This window comes from Phoca vitulina, unplaced genomic scaffold (assembly GCF_004348235.1).
Source record: "Phoca vitulina isolate PV1807 unplaced genomic scaffold, GSC_HSeal_1.0 scaffold98, whole genome shotgun sequence".
NCBI classification, from domain to species: domain Eukaryota; kingdom Metazoa; phylum Chordata; class Mammalia; order Carnivora; family Phocidae; genus Phoca; species Phoca vitulina.
In genome coordinates, this window is record NW_022589801.1 from 1,870,006 (window position 1) to 1,892,144 (window position 22,139).

The window sequence follows — 22,139 nt, forward strand, 5'->3', positions numbered from 1 at the left end:
GGGCGGAGAACTCTGGGTGTGTGCACGGAAAGCTTGAAGACTGGCCCAATGAAGAAATAGGTCTCTTGTGGAAAGTCTGGTCCCCATGGCAGTCTCCCTTCACTGTGATAAACTGACCCCTTCTGAGATGAACAGACCCCATGCCTCCACTTCGGTACTGCCGATACATGGACAGGCGAGGTTCTCAGGTGGAAGGCTACGAGCATTTGGGTAATTACTGGATTCAGTATCTGTATATGCATTTACGTAAGAATACAGACACATACAGATAGAGACAAAGGACTTCACTGTGTTTGAATATTTCAAAGCCTTCTACCATATAGACAGAAAGAATCTCTTGAGATTTACTTTTGCCCATCAGCAGCTAGACTAGCCTAGGAGAACATCCCTGAGTATCAGAACGCTTTACTTAGTGTTGGTTGTGGGCTGGGGTTGGGAGGCTGCTGCCATCCTCTTAGATTTGAGGAGACCCCTTAGACTCTGTTCTTATCCTTTCTAGTACACCATCCAGCTGCCAGTCCATAATCTACATACCACAGGACATCATCAGAGCCAAGGAAATCATTGCCCAGATCAATACCCTGAAAACCCAAGTGAGTTACTATGCAGAGCGGCTCTCGAGGGCGGCCAAGGACAGGTCTGCCACTGGCCTCGAAAGAACCCTCGCCATCCTGGCAGACAAGGTAGGGGGCACTACCCTGCTACATGTGAGGTGGGGGCTCCCTTGGATTTCTGGAAACCCTTGGACACTCCATGTGTGCTTAGAGCCGTCCATTCCAAAGGTGACATTGGGATGACCTTGAAGATCTAGTTTCAGGTTTAGTTCCCCCAGAGGCCCAGGGAGGTTTGGTGATTTGCCTGTGGTCACAGAGCTGGATGAGGGCAGGCCAAGGACAGCACCCAGGGCAGGTGACTTCCAGTGCTGCTTCATGCAGATGTGTCTTCCCTCAAGTCCGTGGGGTCCATTTTGGAGGCTGAGGTAGTTCCACGGCTTTCTTAGCAACTGCCTACTCAGCGCATTTTTTGCCAATTTTTATTGACTTGGAATTTGAAAAAAGAAGCTGAGTTATTGTACAGACATACAATAAAGGAAATATAACTTCATCGGCTTTCACATAATCAATAAGCCATTTTCTAATTAACTGTAATTTGATCCTGATTAAAAATATCTAGGGGCGCCTGGGTGGCTCAATCAGTTAAGCATCCAACTCTTGATTTTGGCTCAGGTCATGATCTCACGGTTCTGGGACCAAACCCCATGTCAGGCTCTGCGCTCAGTGAGGAGTCAGCTTGGGATGCTCTCTCTCCCTCTGCTCTTTGCCCCACTTATGCATGTGTGTGTCCCCACTTTCTCCCTTTCTCTCTCTCTCTCTCTCAAATAAATAAATCTTAAAAAAATATATAGATATAAATATATAAATATTGGTCCATACTGGGGCATTAGATATACCAGATCATTTTGATGGATGATGCTTTTTCAAATTACTCAGTCTCTCAACACACACACACACACACACACACACTCACACACACATGCACACACATATACAGATTCTGATCACACTTCCCCACTCACACCCACTTTGCTGGGGTGAGGTGCTGTTCCTGATCAGAACGTGTTATATCCTTCACATGCGTTCACTCAGCAAAGAGATCGAGAGCTGGAAATTAGATCCACTTGGAAAAGAAAGATGATGTTATCAGAAGGAAAATTATGAGCCACAGAACTCCTGCTGCATACAGAATTCCCCAGAACCACAGTGCTGTGCTGAGAGTCCCACTGCCCAGAGTCCAGGGCTTTGAGTATTAGGTGCAAAAAGATAAGACTTAAGTGATCGCATCAAATTCTTGCCTGTCCCCTGGAACCAGAGAGGACAGCCCAGGATGTCAGTGAAGGCAAGGACACTGGGCTCTCTTCAGGCCCTTCCTTGAGTCACGTCAGGCTCAGAGGAGGGCAGGGACCAAAGCATGTCAGAGATTTCTCGACCTCCCTCATTCTCCCTATGTCGTCCAGTCTTTTTGTGGGAGCCTTTAAACTCAACCATCCCAAGGGCTCCTGTATGGAGAAGGGTGCACAGCTGGGCCTCAGGACGGTTCCTGAGCTCTCAGAGACGACCGGCCTCAGCGGCTTTGGTTTGTGTGTGCTGCAGACCCGGCAGCTGGTCACCGTGTGCGACTGCAAGCTGCTGGCCAACTCCATCCACGGGCTGAACGCAGCGCGGCCCGACTACATTGCCTCCAAGGCCTCCCCCACGTCGAGTGAGGAGGAGCAGGTGATGCTTAGGAACGACCAGGACACCCTCATGGCCAGGTGGACGGGGAGGAACAGCCGGTCTTCTCTGCAGGTAGACTGGCACGAGGAGGAGTGGGTGAGTCTGCTGCCCCTGGCCCTCATTCTGCCACTGAGCTTGGGTTGAAAAATTCAAAGCCTCTTGCCAGCCCCTCCCCACCAAGAGGTGCCTACCAGGTTGGCTGCTTCACAGACAAGCTCCGAGTCTCCTCCCGGGTGGCTCTTGGACCCCCTGAGTTAGGGAGGGAGATGGCATTTTCACACCTTGTGTCCATCTGAGGGGCAGGGCTGCCGCAGGCCAGGCTGGTGTCAGACCCGGCTGTAAAGGGGGTGATGTTCTCCATGGAGCCCTTGCCCCGCTGGAGGCCCGTCTCCTGTCACTATCTCCTAAAGACCAGCCAGGCCCCCTGCTTCCTCAAAGCTCTCTACTCAGTTAGCCCTTCCAGGGCCATTTGTATTTTGGGGGGACAGGGGAGGAGTCTGGAGACGCTGCCCCTGACGTTGTATGCATTGCATCCTTCTTCCTGACAGAGTGGCCCTGAGAGCCGCACCTGTCTCTCCTGAGGGAGGGACATATCACACAACTCGTTTTGTCATTTTTTAGGACTACGGCTTGGAGGCATGGAGTTTTTAGTCAGCAGCGAAGGGCTCCTCCGGCCCTGCCCCGGTGTCCTGTATTCTGTGTGGGTTTCTGCAAACCGCTCCCAGCCCTGCCTCCCCACCTCCCCACTGCCCCCGTCTGAAGTGACCGGCTGCCTCCATTACCTTCCCTCAGTCCCCTGTGTGTTTGATGGTTGTAGGAGGTCTGCAGCAGAGGGAGGAGGGATGAGCTGGCTTGCTGGGCCCTGTGGTCCTGCTGCCAGCTCTGGAGGGCACCGGGAAGCCCTGTCCGGCCTCCATGACAGTTACTAGCCAACGTGTCTCCAACTTTAAAAACAATGACCGCAGTACATTGATTTGAGTTTTGAAAGCAAATACAACTGTAATAGGGAATTCTGAATTAATCTTGATACTTCTAAATTTGTGGTATTTTAATGATCACAGTGGCCCAGGGTGGGGCAATCAGTGTGTGTGTGAGGGGGCGGGGAGGGGGGCACGGGGAGGGGTGGTGTTCTGTTCTGCTTTTCCCATCGGGACAGCTGACCCAGATGGGCCCTTTCGGTTTGGAAGGAAAAAGTGTGGCTGAACGTCGACAAGAGCCTGGAGTGCATCATTCAGCGGGTGGACAAGCTGCTGCAGAAGGAGCGCCTGCATGGCGAAGGCTGTGAGGATGTCTTCCCGTGCGCGGGTAGCTGTACCAGCAAGAAAGGTAACCGGGACAGCCACGCCTACTGGATCAAACCGGAAGACCCCTTCTGCAATGTGCCCTCCTCACCATGCCCCTCCACCATCTGCTCGATGCCATCCTCACCTGCATGCCATCCTCACCTGACCACACGTGCGTATGCATCCACGCTGCCCACTCATGCTGCCTCCACCTCACGCTGCGTCTGTTTGTCTGTCTGTCTGTCTGTGTCTGACTCCATGACCTCCTCCCCCCACGCAGACTGCAGGGAGGGCCGTCAGGCAGAGCCGGCTGTCACAGTGCACAGAGCAGCGGGCGGTGAGGGCAGAAGCCCCCGTAGTCCACGCCCGTGGAGCCCGTGTGCGAATCTGCGAGTCCGGCAAAGGCAGAATCTCAAGGCCGTCTTGAGTGTCACTGCCCTATCAGTGAGGGTGGGGCTCCTGGGCTGTTCTGGTTTGTAAACCAGTCTGAGAACCTGCAGGAGGCGGAAATGCAGACGCTTTTCTTCTGAGATTGTTGATTGCACCAGGAATTGGTAGAATCAAGGGAAAGGTGAATCATGCAGGGACACAGCCGGATGAGAGCTGTTAGCGGGCTCAGCAGACTCGTCCAAAGGCTGCTTGTCATCAGCCGGCTGTGCTGTTACCCAGCAGGGGATGTTGCCTTGGCACTTGTCGGTCACTCACTCAGATGGTGGAACCCGCTCCTGGGGCTGAGTTAGGTTCCTCTGTTCAGCACCGCCCCCGAGGCAGGGTTCTCAGATGGTAGGACGTTGGCATGAAGCAGCACGCTTCAGAAACAGTCCTCTGCCTGCGCAGACAGAGCACAACCAGACACTCCGTCCCGCGTGTAGCCCTAAAGCTGGGCACGCACGCTTTCTCCGCCAGGCCGTCCTCGGTCCCTGCCACTCGGGGCCTTCCACCTTTTCCCGTAAGAGCTGGAGGGGGTCGTGGGCCAGGCAGCTGAGAGCCGGCTGCAGACCTAGCTTCTGCCTCCTCTGCTCTCCTCTGTGAGTGGTACACTGTGGTTAGTAAGGCCCAGATGTGCGAAGGTTAGCCTTCAGACAGCAAGGACTTTTCATTTCTGAATTGGACAGCTTTCATTCAAGGCAGAAGCTGCTCCTCTATCAGAGCCTCTTGATAAATCCTTATTTGTAAGATGCCCTTCACCTTTTCAGTCTGCCTGCAGTCTGTTCCCAGGGTGCGATTTCACTTGAGCCTCTGATTCAACAGTGTCCACGTCCTCCACCCTTCCATCTGTGAAGGACTGTAGTTTCAGTTCCCCAAGCCTGTGATTGGTTTCATGGAGCTATTTTGTCCTGTTTGTCTTCTCATTTTTTTATGTAAATTGTGTGTTTAAAAAAAAAAAATCTGAAAGCTCATTGCTCATTTCTCTTCAATATTGTCTTGCTTGTAATTTAAAATTTTTTCTGCAGATATAAAAAGAGTAATTTATTGGGCTTTTAAAAAAAATGCCAGAGAGAGTTTATTTAATCAGATATTCTGTTACATCCATAACTTAAATGTCAGTTTCCTTCTAGGCAACATCCTGTATTGGTCAAATGTAGACAAATTTAAATGCAGTTTTCAAGTTATTTAAATGAGCATTTATTTATGGTATTTAGGGTATGACTTGTGTTTGCCATGCAAATCAGCTCTGTTGTAATCATGGGAATATGAAGCATACATTTGAGAGAGTCTAACTTGGCTGATCAGTACTCAAAGAAATGTATGAAACCGTATGCCACTAAATTAACTGTGGATGATCCTAATTTAAAAATCTTGAGCATAGCTAGGAAGCCGTTCAGAGCTGGATGTGATCAGGAGAATCAGAGAGAACGAGACGGCGAGCTATTTATTTTTATCCGGTCTCTTACCCTCAAGGGCCGGAGCCCAGCTTTTGTCGTGACTTTCTATACCATTCCAACTTCCTGGGCCAGTTGTTTTGGCCTAATGAACAGGTTGTGTTCACACCAACTTATATACAAAGAACTCTGTGCCTCTTTGAAAGGCATCATGACTTTTCATTCCAGCTCTGCACCCTCTCCTAAGTCTTTGGTTTCCATCTTCTGCTAAGGAGTCATGCTGCCTTCTAGCTTGCTCTCCCACAGAACTTATCAGAGCCTTGCCTGGCAGGCACGCACCACTGTGGGACCCACTTACGAGTCCCCGCCAGCTGGAACCACAGAGGCTCCGGGAGTGTCGCCTTCCTTCTTCCGCTTTCCACACAGGTCACAAGTGCCCCACACCCCTCTGCATCACCACCCACAGCCACCCCGTCCGGTGGCCTCCATGTCCTGCCATGCACGCACTCATCCTCTCCTCATCGCTGAAGAACCATTCAAACCCCAGACCAGGTTGTTTTAACCTGAACCCCAGGTTCATATGTCCCTGAGATTATGTGCTAGGATGAGAGGAGGTATATAGTGGTCATCAAATCTCAGGGTACAAGCCACTGGTCCAGGAGTACTGAAGGAGACCTCCCCCCCCACCACCACACACACACACACACACATTCCCTGCTTTGACTGAAAGATTGAGTTTGAGTTTAACCCCTAATACCTTTTTGGGAATGGTCACAACCCAGTTATTTGGGATCACCACAGAAGATCATGAAAACAGGCCCCTCGACCTTCCTCCTCACTCAGACTCAGAATTTTGGAGGAAGGGTTATGGGGAGGCAGAAATCTGTATTTTTTTTTTCTTCAAGACTGGGGTAGTTCTGATTAGCTGGACAGAGATCTAAGAATCACTGTTCTGCATCACCGCACACCACTGTGGGTTTCTCTCTTTGTTAGGCAGATGGTCTCAGGGTACTTAGGCTCTGCTGAAGAGGCTGAAGTCTTCAGCTCACAGGGGCCTTCACGTTTGCTCTGTTCTATCCCCTTTGCCGGTGGAAGAAGTCACTCTCAAAGATGCCTAGAGCAGAAGGTTCCCTTGCCACCTCCACCTCTGGGCAACCCAGCTGGTAAACGTCTCCATACAGCTGGTTCCACCTATTTGGGGGGCTCTAAAACCACCCATTTCAGTACCCTGAAGACATAAAATGACCCCTTTCCAGACTCGTCTTCTTCCAGGTGGCACGCCCAGTTAACCAAGGAATTGTAGAGTTTTTAAGGGAAATACAAAATTGAAATGAGTACTTCACTTGCTGAAATGCGACTCAGTGTAGGTGAAATTGAATTAAAATTGGCATTCTTTGTGTGACCTGGAGGGACGTTGTAATTCTTGACTTCCCCCAAATCATAAAAGTTTTAAATTTGATTTAAATGTTTAAGATTGGCATAGATGTGGGGTGGTATATTGGTTTCATCACTGGATCCTAACCTTTGGGTCTCTCAGCATGTCAGTCTGCAGCCCAGGTTCCACTCGTGAGTCAGGGCAGCGGGCTCTGAATTGGGGATGATCAATTTGCTGGTCAGTCTCTCTCATTACAAGTGTGCTTCCAGATGCTCTGAGCCAACATGGGCTCCGCCATGTACAATGTGATCGATGTGGGCACTTTATCACATTGTAATACGTTAGTTTGCTTACCTGAAGAGCATTTTATGTTGAAGTCTTAGCAACATGAATGAATGAATCAGTGCGTCGGTCAGTGTTTACCACCAAGAGGGCTCGGCTGCCGCAGAGCAGCCGAGCGCCCGCGTGGGACTTCTCGGGGAGGAGGCAGGCAGGCCTCCGACCTCTTCTCTGTTCAGCTGAGCCACCTTACGGCCGGCTGCCGATGCAGTTGCTGTAAGCGCTGAGTTGTTCATGTTTGAACTTTGTGCTGCTCCTTAATCATCCGTGTCGCCCTCCATTTCTGTGCAGATTGCAGCCCCCCTCCTGACGAGTCCAGCCCAGGTACGTGGTTTCCATTCAAGGCTTCTGCAGATGTCTTTTTTTAATCCTCAGGTAGTGTTTGTAGCTGAATTATCTGAGACTGCCTATGCTTCCAGAGTTAGGAAAATATTTTAGGAGTGTGTTCATTTGAGGCAGCTAGCAACTTCTCTTAGGTCTGGTGAGGAACCAGTTGGGTTGGGGATGCTGGCCTGAAGCAGGCTACCACATGTGCTTTTCTCGCTTGCCCATCATACAACCTTTTCAGACGATTTATGTCCGCAGGTGCGTTGGACTTCCTGAATCAGCACAGGGCATATTTGTAAATGATTCTTCCTGTGATTCCACCTGAACTTGTGAACATTACATGGAAGGGGTGTAGCCCCCCAAATGTTGCAGCATTCACAATGACACAGCGTTCTCTCTTCTGAGTCTGGATGCAGCTCAGAGTTCTTAGGCATTGCTAAGAGGCTCAGTTGGAGATAGTGCAAAAATGGAATCTTTCTGCTCCTTTGCATGTAGGAGTCAGTGTTTATGGCTCTAGTTCAGGGGTCGGCAGACTGCAGCTCTGAGCCGAGTCCTGTCCACCGCCTGCTCTTGTAAATAACGTTTTATTGGAAATCACATCCACTCATTCACATGTTGTCTGGCTGCTTTTGTGGGGCAATACCAGAGTCAAGTAGCTGTGACAAGGACCCCATCATCCTCAAAAGAGCCTAAAATATTTACTGTCTGGCCTTTTACAGAAAAAGGGTGCCGACCCCTGCTCTAGTTCATGTTGAATTTCCTGGTTGTGGCTTGTGGGTTCCCCAGAGTGAGCATGAGACCCCCCCAAATAATATGCTTTTGCTTACCCCCCCAAAACCAGCTACCCGATCAGTCTGATGATTGCATATTTCTGACTGGATATAAATGTGAGGTAGCAGGACACCTGTTTTATATCTAGAGTGCAGTAAACTAGTGATTTGGGGATTTACCAAACTCTCCCTGTCGGTTTTAGCAAACCCTCTCAGCTCGTATAGCACCATGAATTTTATACCAGCTGTGTCATTTCTAGAAGCCCTGGTGGCTTGTCCACAGTTAATGTCAATAGACTAAAATGGTCCCCTGCCAAGAGTTCCTTTGGCTTTCCCTGGAGAGCTCTATTTTATCTCAGTCAAAACACAAACACATTTTTTCTCTCACTCTTTCTCAGTTTTTCTCCTTCCTTCTCTCCCTCCCTCCCCTGTTAATGAGGAAAAAAAAAAAAACCACAAAGGCAGAGCATGGATTTGAAAAAGCCCTTCAAAGTTACCAAACGTAGAATGCTTAGTCCATGGATTAGCCACCAGTCATCGAGCATTAACAGATTAGCAACTAGACAAGGAGCTTGCCCCCAAAAGTGAATCAGCTACATCCCTAAGGACACTGTTAAGTTGAACTGATTTTTTTTTTCATAGCAAGACTTTCTTGACAAAAGGAGCAGAGTACGACTCTGTTATCAAATCTAACTTCCCAATATCTTTACTTAGCTAGGTCCTGGCAGACATCCCATTTCTGTCCCTGAAATTCATTTTGTCTGGAAGTTTCTAATTTTAGTTTTTCTTTACATTCCCCCCAAATGTATTTTCACCCCCCAGTTCTACTCTCTACTTGGCAGAAGCAGTCTGACACAATAGAAATAACATAGAGTTTAGAGTTAGACCCATACAAATGCTTGTTCTTTTTGTGTGTCTGGGAAGACACTTAACCTCCCTGAGCCTGTTTCTTTACCTGTATTAATAATCCTCTCTCTGTGGATTAAATGAGAAAACAGATGAAAGGTAAAGCACTAACAGGTTTTACATACATGGTGGTTGGCCCTCTTGTTGAACTCTGGAGCCATCCAGGCATGTCTAAGCCCTTCTCCAGGCAGATGGCAGACACATCTCCCACCCAGACCCACATCTTTTCTTCAGGACAAGCTCCTAGTGCTTTTTAGCCACTCTTCCTGTACTCCCAACTTTTTTCAGGGTTGTTTTTTTTTTTCCCCCTAATGGAACAAAACCAAGTCATATTAAATGGATTTTTTTTGAAAGAGAAGTAGGTAAAGTCAAAAAGTATTGCCTGGAGAAGGTTTGCTTAGTCGGCAAAGACCGCTTGTACTTTGTGACCATTTTCAGATTAAAATGCGTATTAATTACATACGTACATGCATATTAAGTGGAAAATCAAAGTAAAAGTAAAATTGGCAACACTTACTTGCTCTATGAGCATTTACTTCTTAGGTAATGACTTAGTTAATGAAACCCCAATTATTTGGCTATTAAAACTAAGCTGCCATTGGTCTTTCTTAATAGATGCTGCTGAATAAAATTTACACGTGTGAACAGAGTTCTTCAGAGGAACAAAAACATGGCCTCTGAGATTTTTTAGAGGAAGAAAGAGACTTGGGTGTTATCTAGCAGAGCCCTTCCATTTTACCAGAAAGGATCCATGTGGCCAAGGAGGCAAGAGACCTGTCCATGGCCACCACTGCTTAGCAGAAACCAGGGCCTGAGACTCACATTGTTCACTCCTTGGTCACCGTGACTTCTTTGCTAAGACCTTTTCTGCTGTAGACTTTCTAAATTTAAGCCTGCTTTTTTTTTTTTTTTTTTTTTTTGCATCACAGGCACAAATCCTTGTCCACATACAGTGTGCCCGCATCCACAGTGAGATAATTTCCAAAGTTTGAATGGCTACATATACTTGAAAATGTGCATTAACCAAACACTGAGTATAGGGAAGTCCTTTTGCAAGTTTAGGCCTTTCTCTAAATCTGTTTCTCAACAAAGTGCTACTTGTACAGTTTGAGAGGAGTGGAGCCAATCTCCCTTCTCTGTGGCTCTTAGATTCTGTTTATCTCCCATCCAAGATTCTGTTTATCTAAGACAGCGCTTACCCTCTGGCGGCCATCCCGCCTGCCCGGCCCGTGGCCTCTCCCCAGTGCGATGACGTCTGTGGCCGTTCTGAGACTCGCCCCTCATCCTAAGGGGTGTGTGCTGTCCGGGCTCCACTCCCCGCCTGTGCCGCATTTGCTGCACCTGGCAGGCTCACCCGGCGGTGATGGTTAAATGCCTATGTCTGGGCTTGGTGACCTGTTATAAGTAGAACCGATGAGGGCATGTCTTTTCTCTTTAAATCCCTTCTAAATAGGAAGGCAAAAAAGAGCCAAAGCCCCAAATACCTTTAACTCTGTTTTTCCACCCCAGGGTTCTATTTTTAAAAACTTGTTTTGGTACAGGGTCACAATTTCCTAGTATCTCTACAGAAAACTAAACCAGAAATAGAGGGCACCAGGCGGGAAGGTCGGGGTTGGGGAAGAAAGTGAGGGCAGAAGCGGGGGACATTCTGAGAGCTGAAAACCCCACCGGGACACCGGGTGGAACAGACGTGGGAAGTGAGACTGTAACCCAGCCGCACACAGCTGCACAAGGATGGGGGTGTCCTTTGCTCTAGGAGGATGGGGGCCCTTCTCTCTCTGGGTGGTGGAACAGTGGTGACTTGCAGATGACTCGCAGAAGCTTTTTTTGGTCATTTTCCTCAAAAGGAATAATCTCGAGCATTTGTGGGTACAGTCCCTAGTATAGGTCGGGGAGACCAGGCCTACGTCAGTGGTCCCTAGTAGGTCTGCTGCTTATTTACTGGAAAAGCTTCAGGCCAGAATGCTGGAGACCGGGGTGGTTCCAGGCAGAACTCGGTGCCAGTCCTGGGCCAGAGCTTGGGCGAAGCAGAATTACAAGATGCAGAGGGGGTGGGGAGGTGGAAGGAGGGGCACAGGGGCTTTAGGGGCACATAACTCGCTAAATTTCTGGAACTTGACTCTTAAAATCTTCCTCCTCAAACGACTCCTTCCCTGTGCCCAGGTGAATGGAGCGAGGCCCTTTACCCCCTGCTGACCACCCTCACAGACTGCGTGGCCATGATGAGCGACAAGGCCAAGAAGGCGATGGTCTTCCTGCTCATGCAGGACAGTGCTCCCACCATAGCCACGTACCTGAGCCTGCAGTACCGCCGTGATGTGGTCTTCTGCCAAACCGTAAGCCCCGGCAGGCCCGCCGGCACCTCTGCCCCCAGAAGACACAGCCTTAGAAAATCTTTCTCACTTCACACTGAAAAAACCAAGGATGGCAACACTTTCTCCTGCCTGTGGCTCTTAAGTTTCTTTACTAGAGAGGTCTAGATTTCACCCTGGAGGGAGGAATCCTGCTCGAGAAGTATGTATTTATGAGAGGGTCTGAGTCCACGCTTGCTTCTCCCCGAGGAAGTGGCGGGCGCTGGTGGGTTGTGCACATGTCCTGCTCCTGCCCGAGGCGTGCCGGGTTTCGGACGGCCCAGGCCTCTTGGCCACCCTTCTTCCCACAAAGGAGCTTAGTGAGGGAGACACGGATGTTGCTGTCAGTGCGGTGTGTTTTCTGGTTTATAAAACAGCAGGTGCCTTAGTCCTCGTGCACAACTGTTGTAATGATTTTGGAGAAGGGAAGAACTCAAGTGAATGTCACAAGTTTAGCAGATGCCAGTTATCACATTAGCAAAGTGAACAGTGACAGAGGGTCAGGCTGACGCTCTGAGGTTCTGCTGGCCCATCCCCACAGAAAGTCTCCCCCTGAGGTAACTTGCAGAGTGACCGTGTTCTCTCTCACTTCTGTTCTTTGTTGTGATCACTTCAGTTTCCAGCCAGAGCTGGTCTGGATCTATGAGTATAATATAGGCCCTTTTCACTGTGGGGAATGAATTCTGGGCTTCCAGAAGGTTCTAGCCCAGGAGTAAGCCCAGGCAGGTTGGGTTGGAAGCTGAGCCAAAACCTAACGAGCCTTTGGGAGTGATTGGAGTAGCAAGCCTGGAGTGCTGCACAGCCTCCCCGTGGTCTGTGCCCTGTGTGGCCTCAGAGCCAAGCGCCCCCTGCACCCCAGGTGGAGGAGGGGAAGGGGTGCTGCTGCAACCCAACCAGAGCTGTGGCGGCAGAGAAACTCGGGGCCAAGGGCGCAGCGCGGGCTGGGAGCCACTTAGTGAGGAGGTGTCTGCCCCCCCACAACGGCCTCACCTCGTGTCTCCCCCACAGCTGACTGCTCTCATCTGTGGCTTCATCATCAAGCTGAGGAACTGCCTGCATGACGACGGCTTCCTGCGGCAGCTCTACACCATCGGGCTGCTGGCCCAGTTCGAGAGCCTGCTGAGCACCTACGGTGAGACTCCAGGGGCGCCCCCACCCCCTGCGCCTCCGGGATCCTGGGGTTTGTGAGCAGCGCGGATGTGTGTGGTGCCCATTCTTTCTTCCTAAATATTTTTCTGATTACACACGCCGTACATGCTGATTAAAATAAATCCAGACATCATCACAGTATGTAAGGACCAAATAAAAGTCCTGTATAGTGACACACACACCCCTTCGTTTGTTTTCTTGGTGGTGGTTGTTACAATTAAAGATCTTTCTAGTTGAGGTTGGATGACAATTATTTAAGCACTAATTTCCTGTGAGACGTGGGCCGTTTCTGAATTATTCCTCTGGAAACAGTGCTGCCATACGTCTCTGCACACAAGTGTTTGTGCGCTTGTGGGCCCATTTCTGCAGCCACTGCCTTATTAGAGGGAATGTTTCTGGGTCAAAGGGTAGGAATATTTTAAAATTTCATAGATATTTCCGAATTGCCCTCGAAAAAGACTCTCTTCTCCCTACTTTCGTTTTCTGTTTATTTCTTCTGAGAGGGTAAAAATAGATAATTTTTTTTAAGAAGTATTTGTCCATCTTTGGAGTTACAAGACCTCAAATAAATACCAAGCCCCACGGAGTAGAGGGATCTGGCCACAGTGTGCAGTGTGGCTGTCTCTGTCCATTTCTAAGGCGCCAGCTCTGCCTTCTGAGCTTCCGTGCATGTGGTTTCCCTCCCCACGCTGTCCTTCCCCAGCAGAGGGCTGGGAACCATGGTGCGAGTCTCCACCAGCGGTGTTGCTGAATGTGGCCGCGGGGAGACATGAATCCGCTGGTGAAGAGGCTCGGAGAAGCCCCCTCTGATCACAGCCACGCCTGATCCCATCACCTCCCCATCCGTGCCCAGCTCTGTGGCCGTGCTGAGCCCACGGGAAGAGTGGCAGGACCCCTCTACCTGATAGCCTTCTGTCCCTCTCTTGCATCCAGGTGAGGAGCTGGCCATGCTGGAGGACATGAGCCTTGGAATCATGGACCTGAGGAACGTGACCTTCAAAGTCACTCAGGCCACGTCTAATGCATCGACTGACATGCTGCCTGTCATCACTGGAAATCGGTAGAAAGATTTTTTTAATCGTCAGAGCTAGCACTGTGTTTAAATTTATGTTCATTACATGTGACGTACTTTTCATTTTTTTATTGTGTCTCTTTCAGTTAAAGACATTGATCATAGTCTTCTGTGTTAGTTTCACAGACCTTTAAAGGTTCATGACCAGCACTTTGGAAACGACTGAGCCAGACGGCCAGTCTGCGCTCTCGTATCGAGGCCAGCTTGGTTTTCCTCTTCTCACTCACCTCCTCTCCTGCCTCTCCCCTGTCACAGCCCTCACCCATCCTCTGCGTCTCTTCACTGTTTTGCAGTGATGGGTTTAACGTGCGGATCCCACTACCGGGCCCCCTGTTCGACGCGCTGCCCCGGGAGATCCAGAGCGGCATGCTGCTGCGGGTGCAGCCCGTCCTCTTCAATGTGGGCATCAACGAGCAGCAGACACTGGCCGAGAGGTGCGGGCCAGCTCTCACGGGGCCCGGGGTGGGTGGAGTGGTCGCTGTGGTGATGTAGAAAATGTCATTAGCCCTCTTCAGGCTCTGAGCGCTGCAGAGACTTTGTCATCCCCCGCTCCCCTTTGGCCGGTGTTCTTGAAGTGCAGCCATAGACCCAGCCCTGTGTTTGGTGCTGGGGACACAAGGATGAGCCAGATGTGGTCTGTATCCTCAAGAGACTTGGGCTGGTAGGAGAGAGATGTGGGCGCAAGAATGAAAATGAATGCAGGGAGTAGGGGTCCTAATGGGAGACCCAGGGAGAGGGTCTGGGAGGACTTCCTGGACGGGATGATGGCTAAATTGAGTTTTGAAGAGTAAGTAGGATTTAGTCAAATGAGGAGGTGGAGGAAAGACCTGGCATCTCAGGTCAATGAGCGTGAGCAAAGGCAGATGGGGAGAAACCGTGTGGGGGCTGGAGGCCAAGGCCCCAGGCTGGGATGGGCAGTAGTGAGGTTAGAGAGGCCTGTATGCCAGGCGAGAGCCTTGCCTTGATTTTCCAAAGGCCTATGTCTTGTAAGCTCCCTCCAGGTTCCCCTGCCAGGCAACAGGGAGGAGTCACATGTGCCCATGTGTGCAAGTGTGTGTGTGTGTGCGTGCAAGCATGTCTGTGTGTGTGTGCACGCACATGTGTGTTGGAGAGGAGGGTTTGGGCATGTGTAATGACCTTCCACTAGTAAATGAAAATCTTTCCTGTTTTATCATTATATTCATGTGGCATATGCATTTTAGAATAAAAAGTTATTTAGAAGTACTTGCTATGCAGGGAATTTGGTCTCTAGGATGATGTGCTATCTTCCTTTTGGGCCTTTGGAACCCAATGGTCACTATCCATTGATCCCTAAGTATAGGGTCACCCCCACTGAGCAATGTGGTATGGCTGGTGGGAGACATCGAAGTGTGAGTAGAGCAGGACACAATCACATCTACATAGTAAGTGGATCACTTGCTGCTCACGTGCTGGAATTTATATGAGGGGGACAGGTATAAAGAGGAGGTTGTTGGAAAGGGTCCAGACCAGAGGCAGTGAGCTGGATCAGGCAGGGGGTAGTACAGATGGAGAAGGGACAGACTGAAGGACTATTTCAGTGGTGAAATGGAGGGTTTGGTCTTCAGCTGGGCAGGATGTGAAAGAGATGGTGAAGAGAATAACAGACCTAGGCTTCCAGGTCGGTAGTGAGTGGGTGTTGCCACCACCCCCTGAGCCCAGGAACCGGGAAAAAGGTCATGCTCAGGGGCAGGTGGAGGCTGGCTTAGGCTGGGGCCACCAGCCCAGGAAGCAGAGACCTCTAGGGTATGAGCAGAACTGGAGGGAGCCCACTTCATGGAGAGGAGGCAGCATCAGGAGGCCGGCAGGGAGTTGTCCCAGTGAGGACAGTGATGCTCCCTGTGTCTGGCAGCTGCCATTCCTGATGACTGCAGGAGCAGTTTCTGGAAAGGGTTGAGGCAAGGCCACATCACAGAGAGCAGAGAGGCAGGTGGAGGATGATGAGACAGTGGGGATGGGGAAGACTTGGCGAGTGCCAGGTCTTTGCTCATTCATCCGCTTTTGGGACACTGTCCCCTCAGCTCATAAATAAGCCCAGCTCACTGTGTCCTGGGGCAGTCCCCAAGGGAGCAGGTACCTAGAGGGAAAGCCCTTGCAGGCATCAGGGTGGATGGGACTGTGATGGACCCGCAGGAGGGAGTCCTGCCCGCTGAAGGATGACCTGGGACCATGAAGAGGCTGATGTGCATGGAGGTCACTCAGCAGGGCAGTGGTGGAGCTGGACTGGGCATCCAGGCCTAATGACCACCTTGCATGACCACCTCTGGCATGTCCTGGCTACCTGGGAGGTGTGCACAGGTTGAGCCTGCATGGAGAGACATGCGCTAGGGCCTCACATACAGCCCAGGAGGAGCAACTAGTCAGGTGTGGTTATCGAGCAGACAGAGTGACTTCCGCTTCAGGTACAGGACTGGGTCCTCACTCCCCAGCCCAGAGCCTCAGTGCTGTCCCCTTTGGTAAGCACCTCCGGGATGGGAGGACACAGGGCCTCCCAGCGAGCGTCCATGAGAGGGGTTTGTATGCATGCCGCACGAGGGTCTGGGACAGATAGAGTTGCGGTCATCTTTGAGGCACATCTATAACAAATGTGCATGGTTCCCACTAATGAAATGTATTTAAACAAGTCACTGACAAGGTAGAGATGGCCTCATGCTTGGTAGGAGGAAAGCGGCTTAGAGGTTAGCTGTTGCGCTAACCCTTGAGAGAACTCATGGTGTCCCCGTCTGACCTCCGAAGGTTTGGCGATACATCTTTACAAGAAGTTATCAACGTGGAAAGTTTGGTGCGGTTAAACTCCTACTTTGAGCAGTTTAAGGAGGTTTTGCCTGAGGACTGTAAGTATTTCTTCACTCACGGTAGGTTTGTTTTTCACCTGTCATCTGCCCTGTATCACTTTGGGTGTTGGAGCCTTCCCTGCCACTCAGGCTGTCTGCTCACCCAGCATCCGGATGCTGCCTCCACACGCACGATTACCCCTTTGCCTCCCTGTCCCCACCCCCGGCAGCCTATTCACCTACTCAGACTCTGCCCGGCTTGAGTCCCCCCCCCGCGGAGAAGCTTCCCCCAGGCTGTGGCCCTTGCTGATTCTTCTCTGGCTGGTTTTCTTGTCCCCTGGGTACTGCGGGGCTTTCTCACAAGCTGTCCCGGCCCCTGGTGTTCAGTGATCCCAGTGGTGTATGTTGTGTTCCTGCTGGTAGCACAGGTGGGGTCACAGAGGCAGGGCCCCCACTCGGCGCCGCGCTGGAGTGAGCAACCCGTGCGCCTCCCCCTGTGGCATGTAGAGTAAGATGCTGGGCAGACACTTAGTGCTGGGTGCGGGGGACCTGGGGGCCCCTGTGCGGGTGTCCCCAGAGGCAGGGGTGAGTGACGGCAGCCGTCACTCTGCTAAAAGCCTTCTCTGTGCCCCTGGACTCAGGCAGGGGCCCCGGGCTCAACACACTGTCTGTGCATGGGGAATTCTCTCCGGATTTCATACTTACTGAACACCTGCCCTGTGTAAAGCACCACGGGACCCAGTGACGAATGAGACTAGACCCTGGTTAGGAATGGGCTCTGCCTCTCTGCTGGCGCTGCCCGGCTGTGAGGGGGCACCCCCGAGCGAAGGAGGCAGACTCGGTCGCTGGGTAACACCAGTGTCCTTTAAGGGCGATTCCCGAGGAGGAAGATGGGAGAAGGCTTCATTCGCATTCCCGGGTCACTGCTGTGCCTGGCGCCGTGCCGTGCTCTGTGCACATCCCCGCACTGCCCGCGACAACGCAGGCGTCGGTACTGGTTGCACGGAAGGCTTGGCCTGGCTCTGAGGCTCGGCACTTAGACTGTCGGCCAAGGGGTCCTATAGGAGATGCTGTGTTGCAAGGGACCTTGGGCCAGGCAGGGGAGTTGGTGTCAGTTTAGTTCTCGCAGGGAAGCGGTGTGGGAAAACCTTCAGGGATTTGTCTGGAATCAGCAAAAGAAGTGTGCTGATTGGCTTGGAGGAGGGGTGCAGGCCGCTGTGCACAGTCTTCTCCTTCCGACTTTGACCTGGGGGTGTGGTAGGCGGAGAGGAGAGGCACAAGGGGGAGTCGCTGTACGAGCGCGCTCCCTTGCAGCGGTGTAAGCTGGTGCTGGGGAAGAGAGAGCTGTGGGCATGTGGTGGAGAGACAGAGGGCCTGCGCTGGCCATGGCCACACGAGCTGGCAGCCTGCAGATGCACAGAGGGGGCAGGGCTGGGGGGTAAGGAGAGCAGCCCAGGCACCAATGGCCTTGTGATTTGGGACACGGGCCACAGGTGAGGCCGGGTAGGGCACGCCTGTCGTCACCCTGGTCAGCGACATGGGTGACATGGGGCTGTCTCACGGCTGAGGTCACTGTGTGCCAGAGGAAGGGGCTGAGGACAAGGCTCCAGGGAAAGGCCCCGCGTGGAGGTGGCTTGAGAAGAAAAGGTTCAGCGGACAGGTGGGAGTGAGTCCTTGAAGGCAGGAGAGCAGCAGTGTTACCTGGGTGCTGGGGGGGGGTGAGGGAAGGAGTCCCTGGTGGCTTCTGAGGCACAGTCAGTGCGGCGAGGGCTGCAGCCAGGGCAAGTAAGTGACAAAATGGCACTGCCTCGATGGGCCACTCTGCCCCGGAGGTCGGCAGAGATGTGAGATGGGCCACGGGGGAAGGAGCTAGAGAAACACAGCGGCAAGATGGAGGAGCAGCTGAGGACTACACATCGGGGGCTGCTGTGGACAGGGGGACATACAGGGTGCTCACGGCAGGTGGCCCCGGTCTCCCCAGGGAACTGCAGAAGTGCCGGCCCTGACCACACGCTGGAATTCACTGGGGGGCCCAGACAGTCCTGATGCCTGGGCCCCACCCCAGAGTGGTGGGCCTCAGGAGTTCCAGAAACTCCCCAGGTGGTCAGGATTGAAAGCCATAAGTGAGAGGATACCCTGACGCTTTAGCTGCAGGTCACCAGTACCCGGGCTCTTGGGAACCCCCAGGTATTGAGGTATCCTCACGTGCTTCAGCAGTGATCATAGTTGAAAGTGACAGATTTATCAAATCCTTGCACGTGCCAGGCTGTCTACGCACTTGACACTTGAGGACACCGAGGCAGGAGGGCGAGTCTCCCAAGGAGGGAGCCCAGGCTGGCTGCCACCAGCGCCCGCCTTCCAAGTGCTGCAGGGGTCGGAGACAGTGGAGCACCCAAGCTTGGACTGGAGGGACAGGGTCTTCTGCAGGGTTGGGCCCCTGGCCCAGGCATCACAAAGGGGAGCAGGGAGGAGGGATGGAGGCCATGTGGAGGACAGATGAGTGGGCACAGTGAGCCATGTGGTCAGGAAGTGGGAGTTCTGTGCTCAGCGTCTTGGAAGGCAGCCTGTTTCCAGTGATGTGAGACTCCAGGAGATGTATCCTGGTGATGAAGGCTGCAGAAGGGACAAAAGCAGGCCAGGCATGAGCCTCTCCAGGGTGGACCAGTAGCACTGGACCACGACCCGGGAAGCTGGGGGAGCAGCAGCCCATTGCGCCTTCAGCCCCAGGAGAATTGGAGCTCTGTGAGGCCGAGGAAATGGAGTGCAGCCAGTGAATACCCCTTAAATTTGCTCGGTTCATCAGTGGGCAGGTGTGCACTGACTGGGGCTGCAGGGGAAGCAAGGGAGAAGCTGCAGCCAATCTGGGGAAGTAACGTGCTGTGTCTCCACCAGGAGACAAGCTTGCCTCCTCTGGGCTCCCACAGCCTCCATCACAGACTGAGCCCCTCAATGAGCGGGAGCCCCCTTTCCACGTCTGTTTCTGCCCCAGTCCCCTGATCAGCATGGTGCCGGGCACATACCAGGTGCATGTGATAATTAGCGTAAGAGCCTGGGTACATGAAGGTGAGCTTGTGTGGTGGAAACTCTGTGTGCAGCTAGATCCCAGAATTCCATGTGTTTGGTTTTAGTCTGGGGATTCAGGCACCATAGCTATTTTTCTTAGACATGACCTCGAGGCGCTTCTCTTTTTCTCTGATGATCCTGGGGTTTGAAAATCCCAGGTTTCTTAGGTGAGGTGATCAGACTGATCTTCCAGTTCAAGAGGTCCTGGAAGGGCTGGAGACGGTCACAGTGGCAGAGGGAGGCTGTCAGAGATAGTGGGTCACTTCAGGTCCACGGGAGGAGGCCCTACTGCCCACATCCCCCAGGGGTGGCCAAGCCTACTCAGTGGTCAGTACTCATCGCCCTAAGCATCCTCCTCCCTGCGGAGGCTCTGAAGACCAGATGGATCTTCCTAACTCCCTCCTGCCCTCGGTGACCCTGTGACTATGCTCCAGCCCCTCAGAAGAGCTGAAAGAAGATGAGTGTTTGCCCTTGGCAGGTGGGACTGAAGTGGCCGTGAAAGTGATTTAAGTGCTCCCCGTGTTGGAAGCCAGGGCCAGTCCCTAAGCACAACCCCCCTTTCTTGCATAAGTCACCCTAAGCTTCCAGCTTGGCCAGGCTCCATGGGCCAAGGGCCTGGGTGCCCCACCAGCTCTCACGGACTCCCCCTGTCTTGCAGGCCTACCTCGATCTCGGAGCCAGACGTGCCTGCCGGAGCTGCTGCGTTTTCTGGGCCAGAATGTACACGCCAGGAAGAATAAGAACGTCGACATTCTCTGGCAAGCTGCTGAGGTAGTACCTTCGTTATACTGAGGAAAAGAATGATACTGTTGCACTGGCTGCCAATAGTAATAATTATGATAGTAAATCAGAATCTCAGCCAGGAGTGGAGAGAGCAAATTTCTCCATATGGACACAAAAAGAAAGTCACTGGATACATCCAGAACTCTGGAGGATACTGAAAGGTGCCTATGAGTTCATTACTTTAGGGCTGCCTGAATTCCAGTAAGCTTGACACAGACTCTATCCCCTGGGGCATTTCATAAGCAGGCTGATGACAGTTGTCACCTCCAGAAGCCTGGGCAATCGATACCAGCTACAACGCACTGCCTACTGCATCTTTTAATAGCTTCAGAGGTAGATCGTGGTGATCTTTGCAGTCTCTTTACATAGTAGTTTTTGTACATTGCAGTTCAGATCTCCTCTTTTCCCAAGTACTTCCAGTATTTTCTCATAAATGTTCTCGTGGAGTTGCATAGCTAGCCCTTCACTCACCCCTGTCGAGGGTGACCACAGGCAGCTGTGGGAGCCCTCCGCGGCAGCACCGTGACTTGTCCAGCATGGGGACTAGCACAGGTAGACTCAGGAGCACGAGTGATCCCCAGATGGCATTCCAGCTCCTGGCCCGGCCCGAGCACGGGGGAGGGATGGACGTCCGGCCTCTGCCCCTGGGGAAGGATTACACACTCACAGGGGGTTACCCCCGGTTCACAGAGCCCAAGTAGCCATTAGGAGGGCTGTCTCCCCTTCCCCCCTCATGGCTTTCCTGAGCTACTTATTCTAGAGCTTTCCTGTTCTCCTCCTCAGGAAAGTGTTCCTCTCCACCCCGGGTCTCTTCCCTGCAGCAGATGGTCAGCTGGTCATGGTGCTTGTCCGCTGTTGGGAGACCCTGTGTTTGAGAGCCTGTCTTCATGGAGCCCTGTCTTTGAATGTCCCCCCCCTTGTGCCTCTGTTAATGGCTGTGGTCTACCTGGTACAGGCCCTTATCTGAAGCTCCTGTGGGTAGGTGTTTTGGAATTCACAGGTTTCTATATTTTAGAAAGGAGATTTGGTATACAGTTGGTGCACATATGTGTAACACAGTGCACATCACCTGTGTTTGATGTGGTACACACATATGATTGAACATACCCAGGGGAGTCTGGGGCAGCGCTCTGGAACCAAACTCATTAATATTGCCTTATTAAAAGGTCTGAATGTTTATACAAAATGGGATTAATGAAGATTATAGTCTCATATCAGCTCAGATCTGGTCGGACTGCCAGATGAAGTTGCCGTAAACTTAAAAGAAAAAATCTTTTGTTTTAGGGCTTTCTGCTCCTGGGGACTGTGTACCTAGAATTGTATCTAGTGGTACAAAGAAAATGCCCCCAAATGTCCTTCCTGTGGGGAGAGAAGGTGCCGTGGGGTGGCCTTTTCTCAGCCCGGAGGCTGCCCCACTGTGAGCTCCCCACTTGTGAAGGGCAGAGTGCACTGACCCCTGAGCCCTGCCCGGCCCTGAGGGAGGTGGAGGACAGTGGAGGGCCCACGGGGCCTGGTGCTCAGGAGGTGGCAAAGGGAGGTGGCAAAGGGGGAAGCTCCTCTGAGCCATTCCCATCTGTGCAGGTGAGGAACAGAGTAGAGACAGTGGGTCTGTGCTATGCCTTCCAGAAAGACCTGGAGACTTGGCCAGGGGCGGGACATCCCGGGAGCCGCTCTGACCTCCCGAGCCGAACTTTGCTGCTCTCCTCTGGCCAGGGCCCGCAGCACGGTCTGAACGTGAGGAGATGGCCTGGGCACAGTTTGGAAGGGGGCAGCTGGTACGGTCAGTGCACGGACGGTGATGCCCCAGACAAGAAGGGGGCGCCTAGGCCTGGA

General features: G+C 52.1%; 1 protein-coding gene across 9 annotated transcripts in view; it reads left to right on the forward strand.

Annotated features, from left to right (window-relative positions):
* Window positions 1-22,139, forward strand: part of INPP4A (inositol polyphosphate-4-phosphatase type I A) — a 130,833-nt gene that overhangs the window by 96,398 nt on the left and 12,296 nt on the right. For all 9 annotated transcript variants that reach the window (XM_032397323.1, XM_032397324.1, XM_032397325.1 and 6 more), the window contains 10 exons: window positions 500-683; window positions 2,151-2,369; window positions 3,461-3,599; window positions 7,385-7,417; window positions 11,260-11,432; window positions 12,456-12,579; window positions 13,530-13,656; window positions 13,962-14,102; window positions 16,423-16,520; window positions 20,182-20,294. In XM_032397323.1, the coding sequence (XP_032253214.1) occupies window positions 500-683; window positions 2,151-2,369; window positions 3,461-3,599; window positions 7,385-7,417; window positions 11,260-11,432; window positions 12,456-12,579; window positions 13,530-13,656; window positions 13,962-14,102; window positions 16,423-16,520; window positions 20,182-20,294 (1,351 nt within the window). The remainder of the gene's footprint in view (window positions 1-499; window positions 684-2,150; window positions 2,370-3,460; window positions 3,600-7,384; window positions 7,418-11,259; window positions 11,433-12,455; window positions 12,580-13,529; window positions 13,657-13,961; window positions 14,103-16,422; window positions 16,521-20,181; window positions 20,295-22,139) is intronic.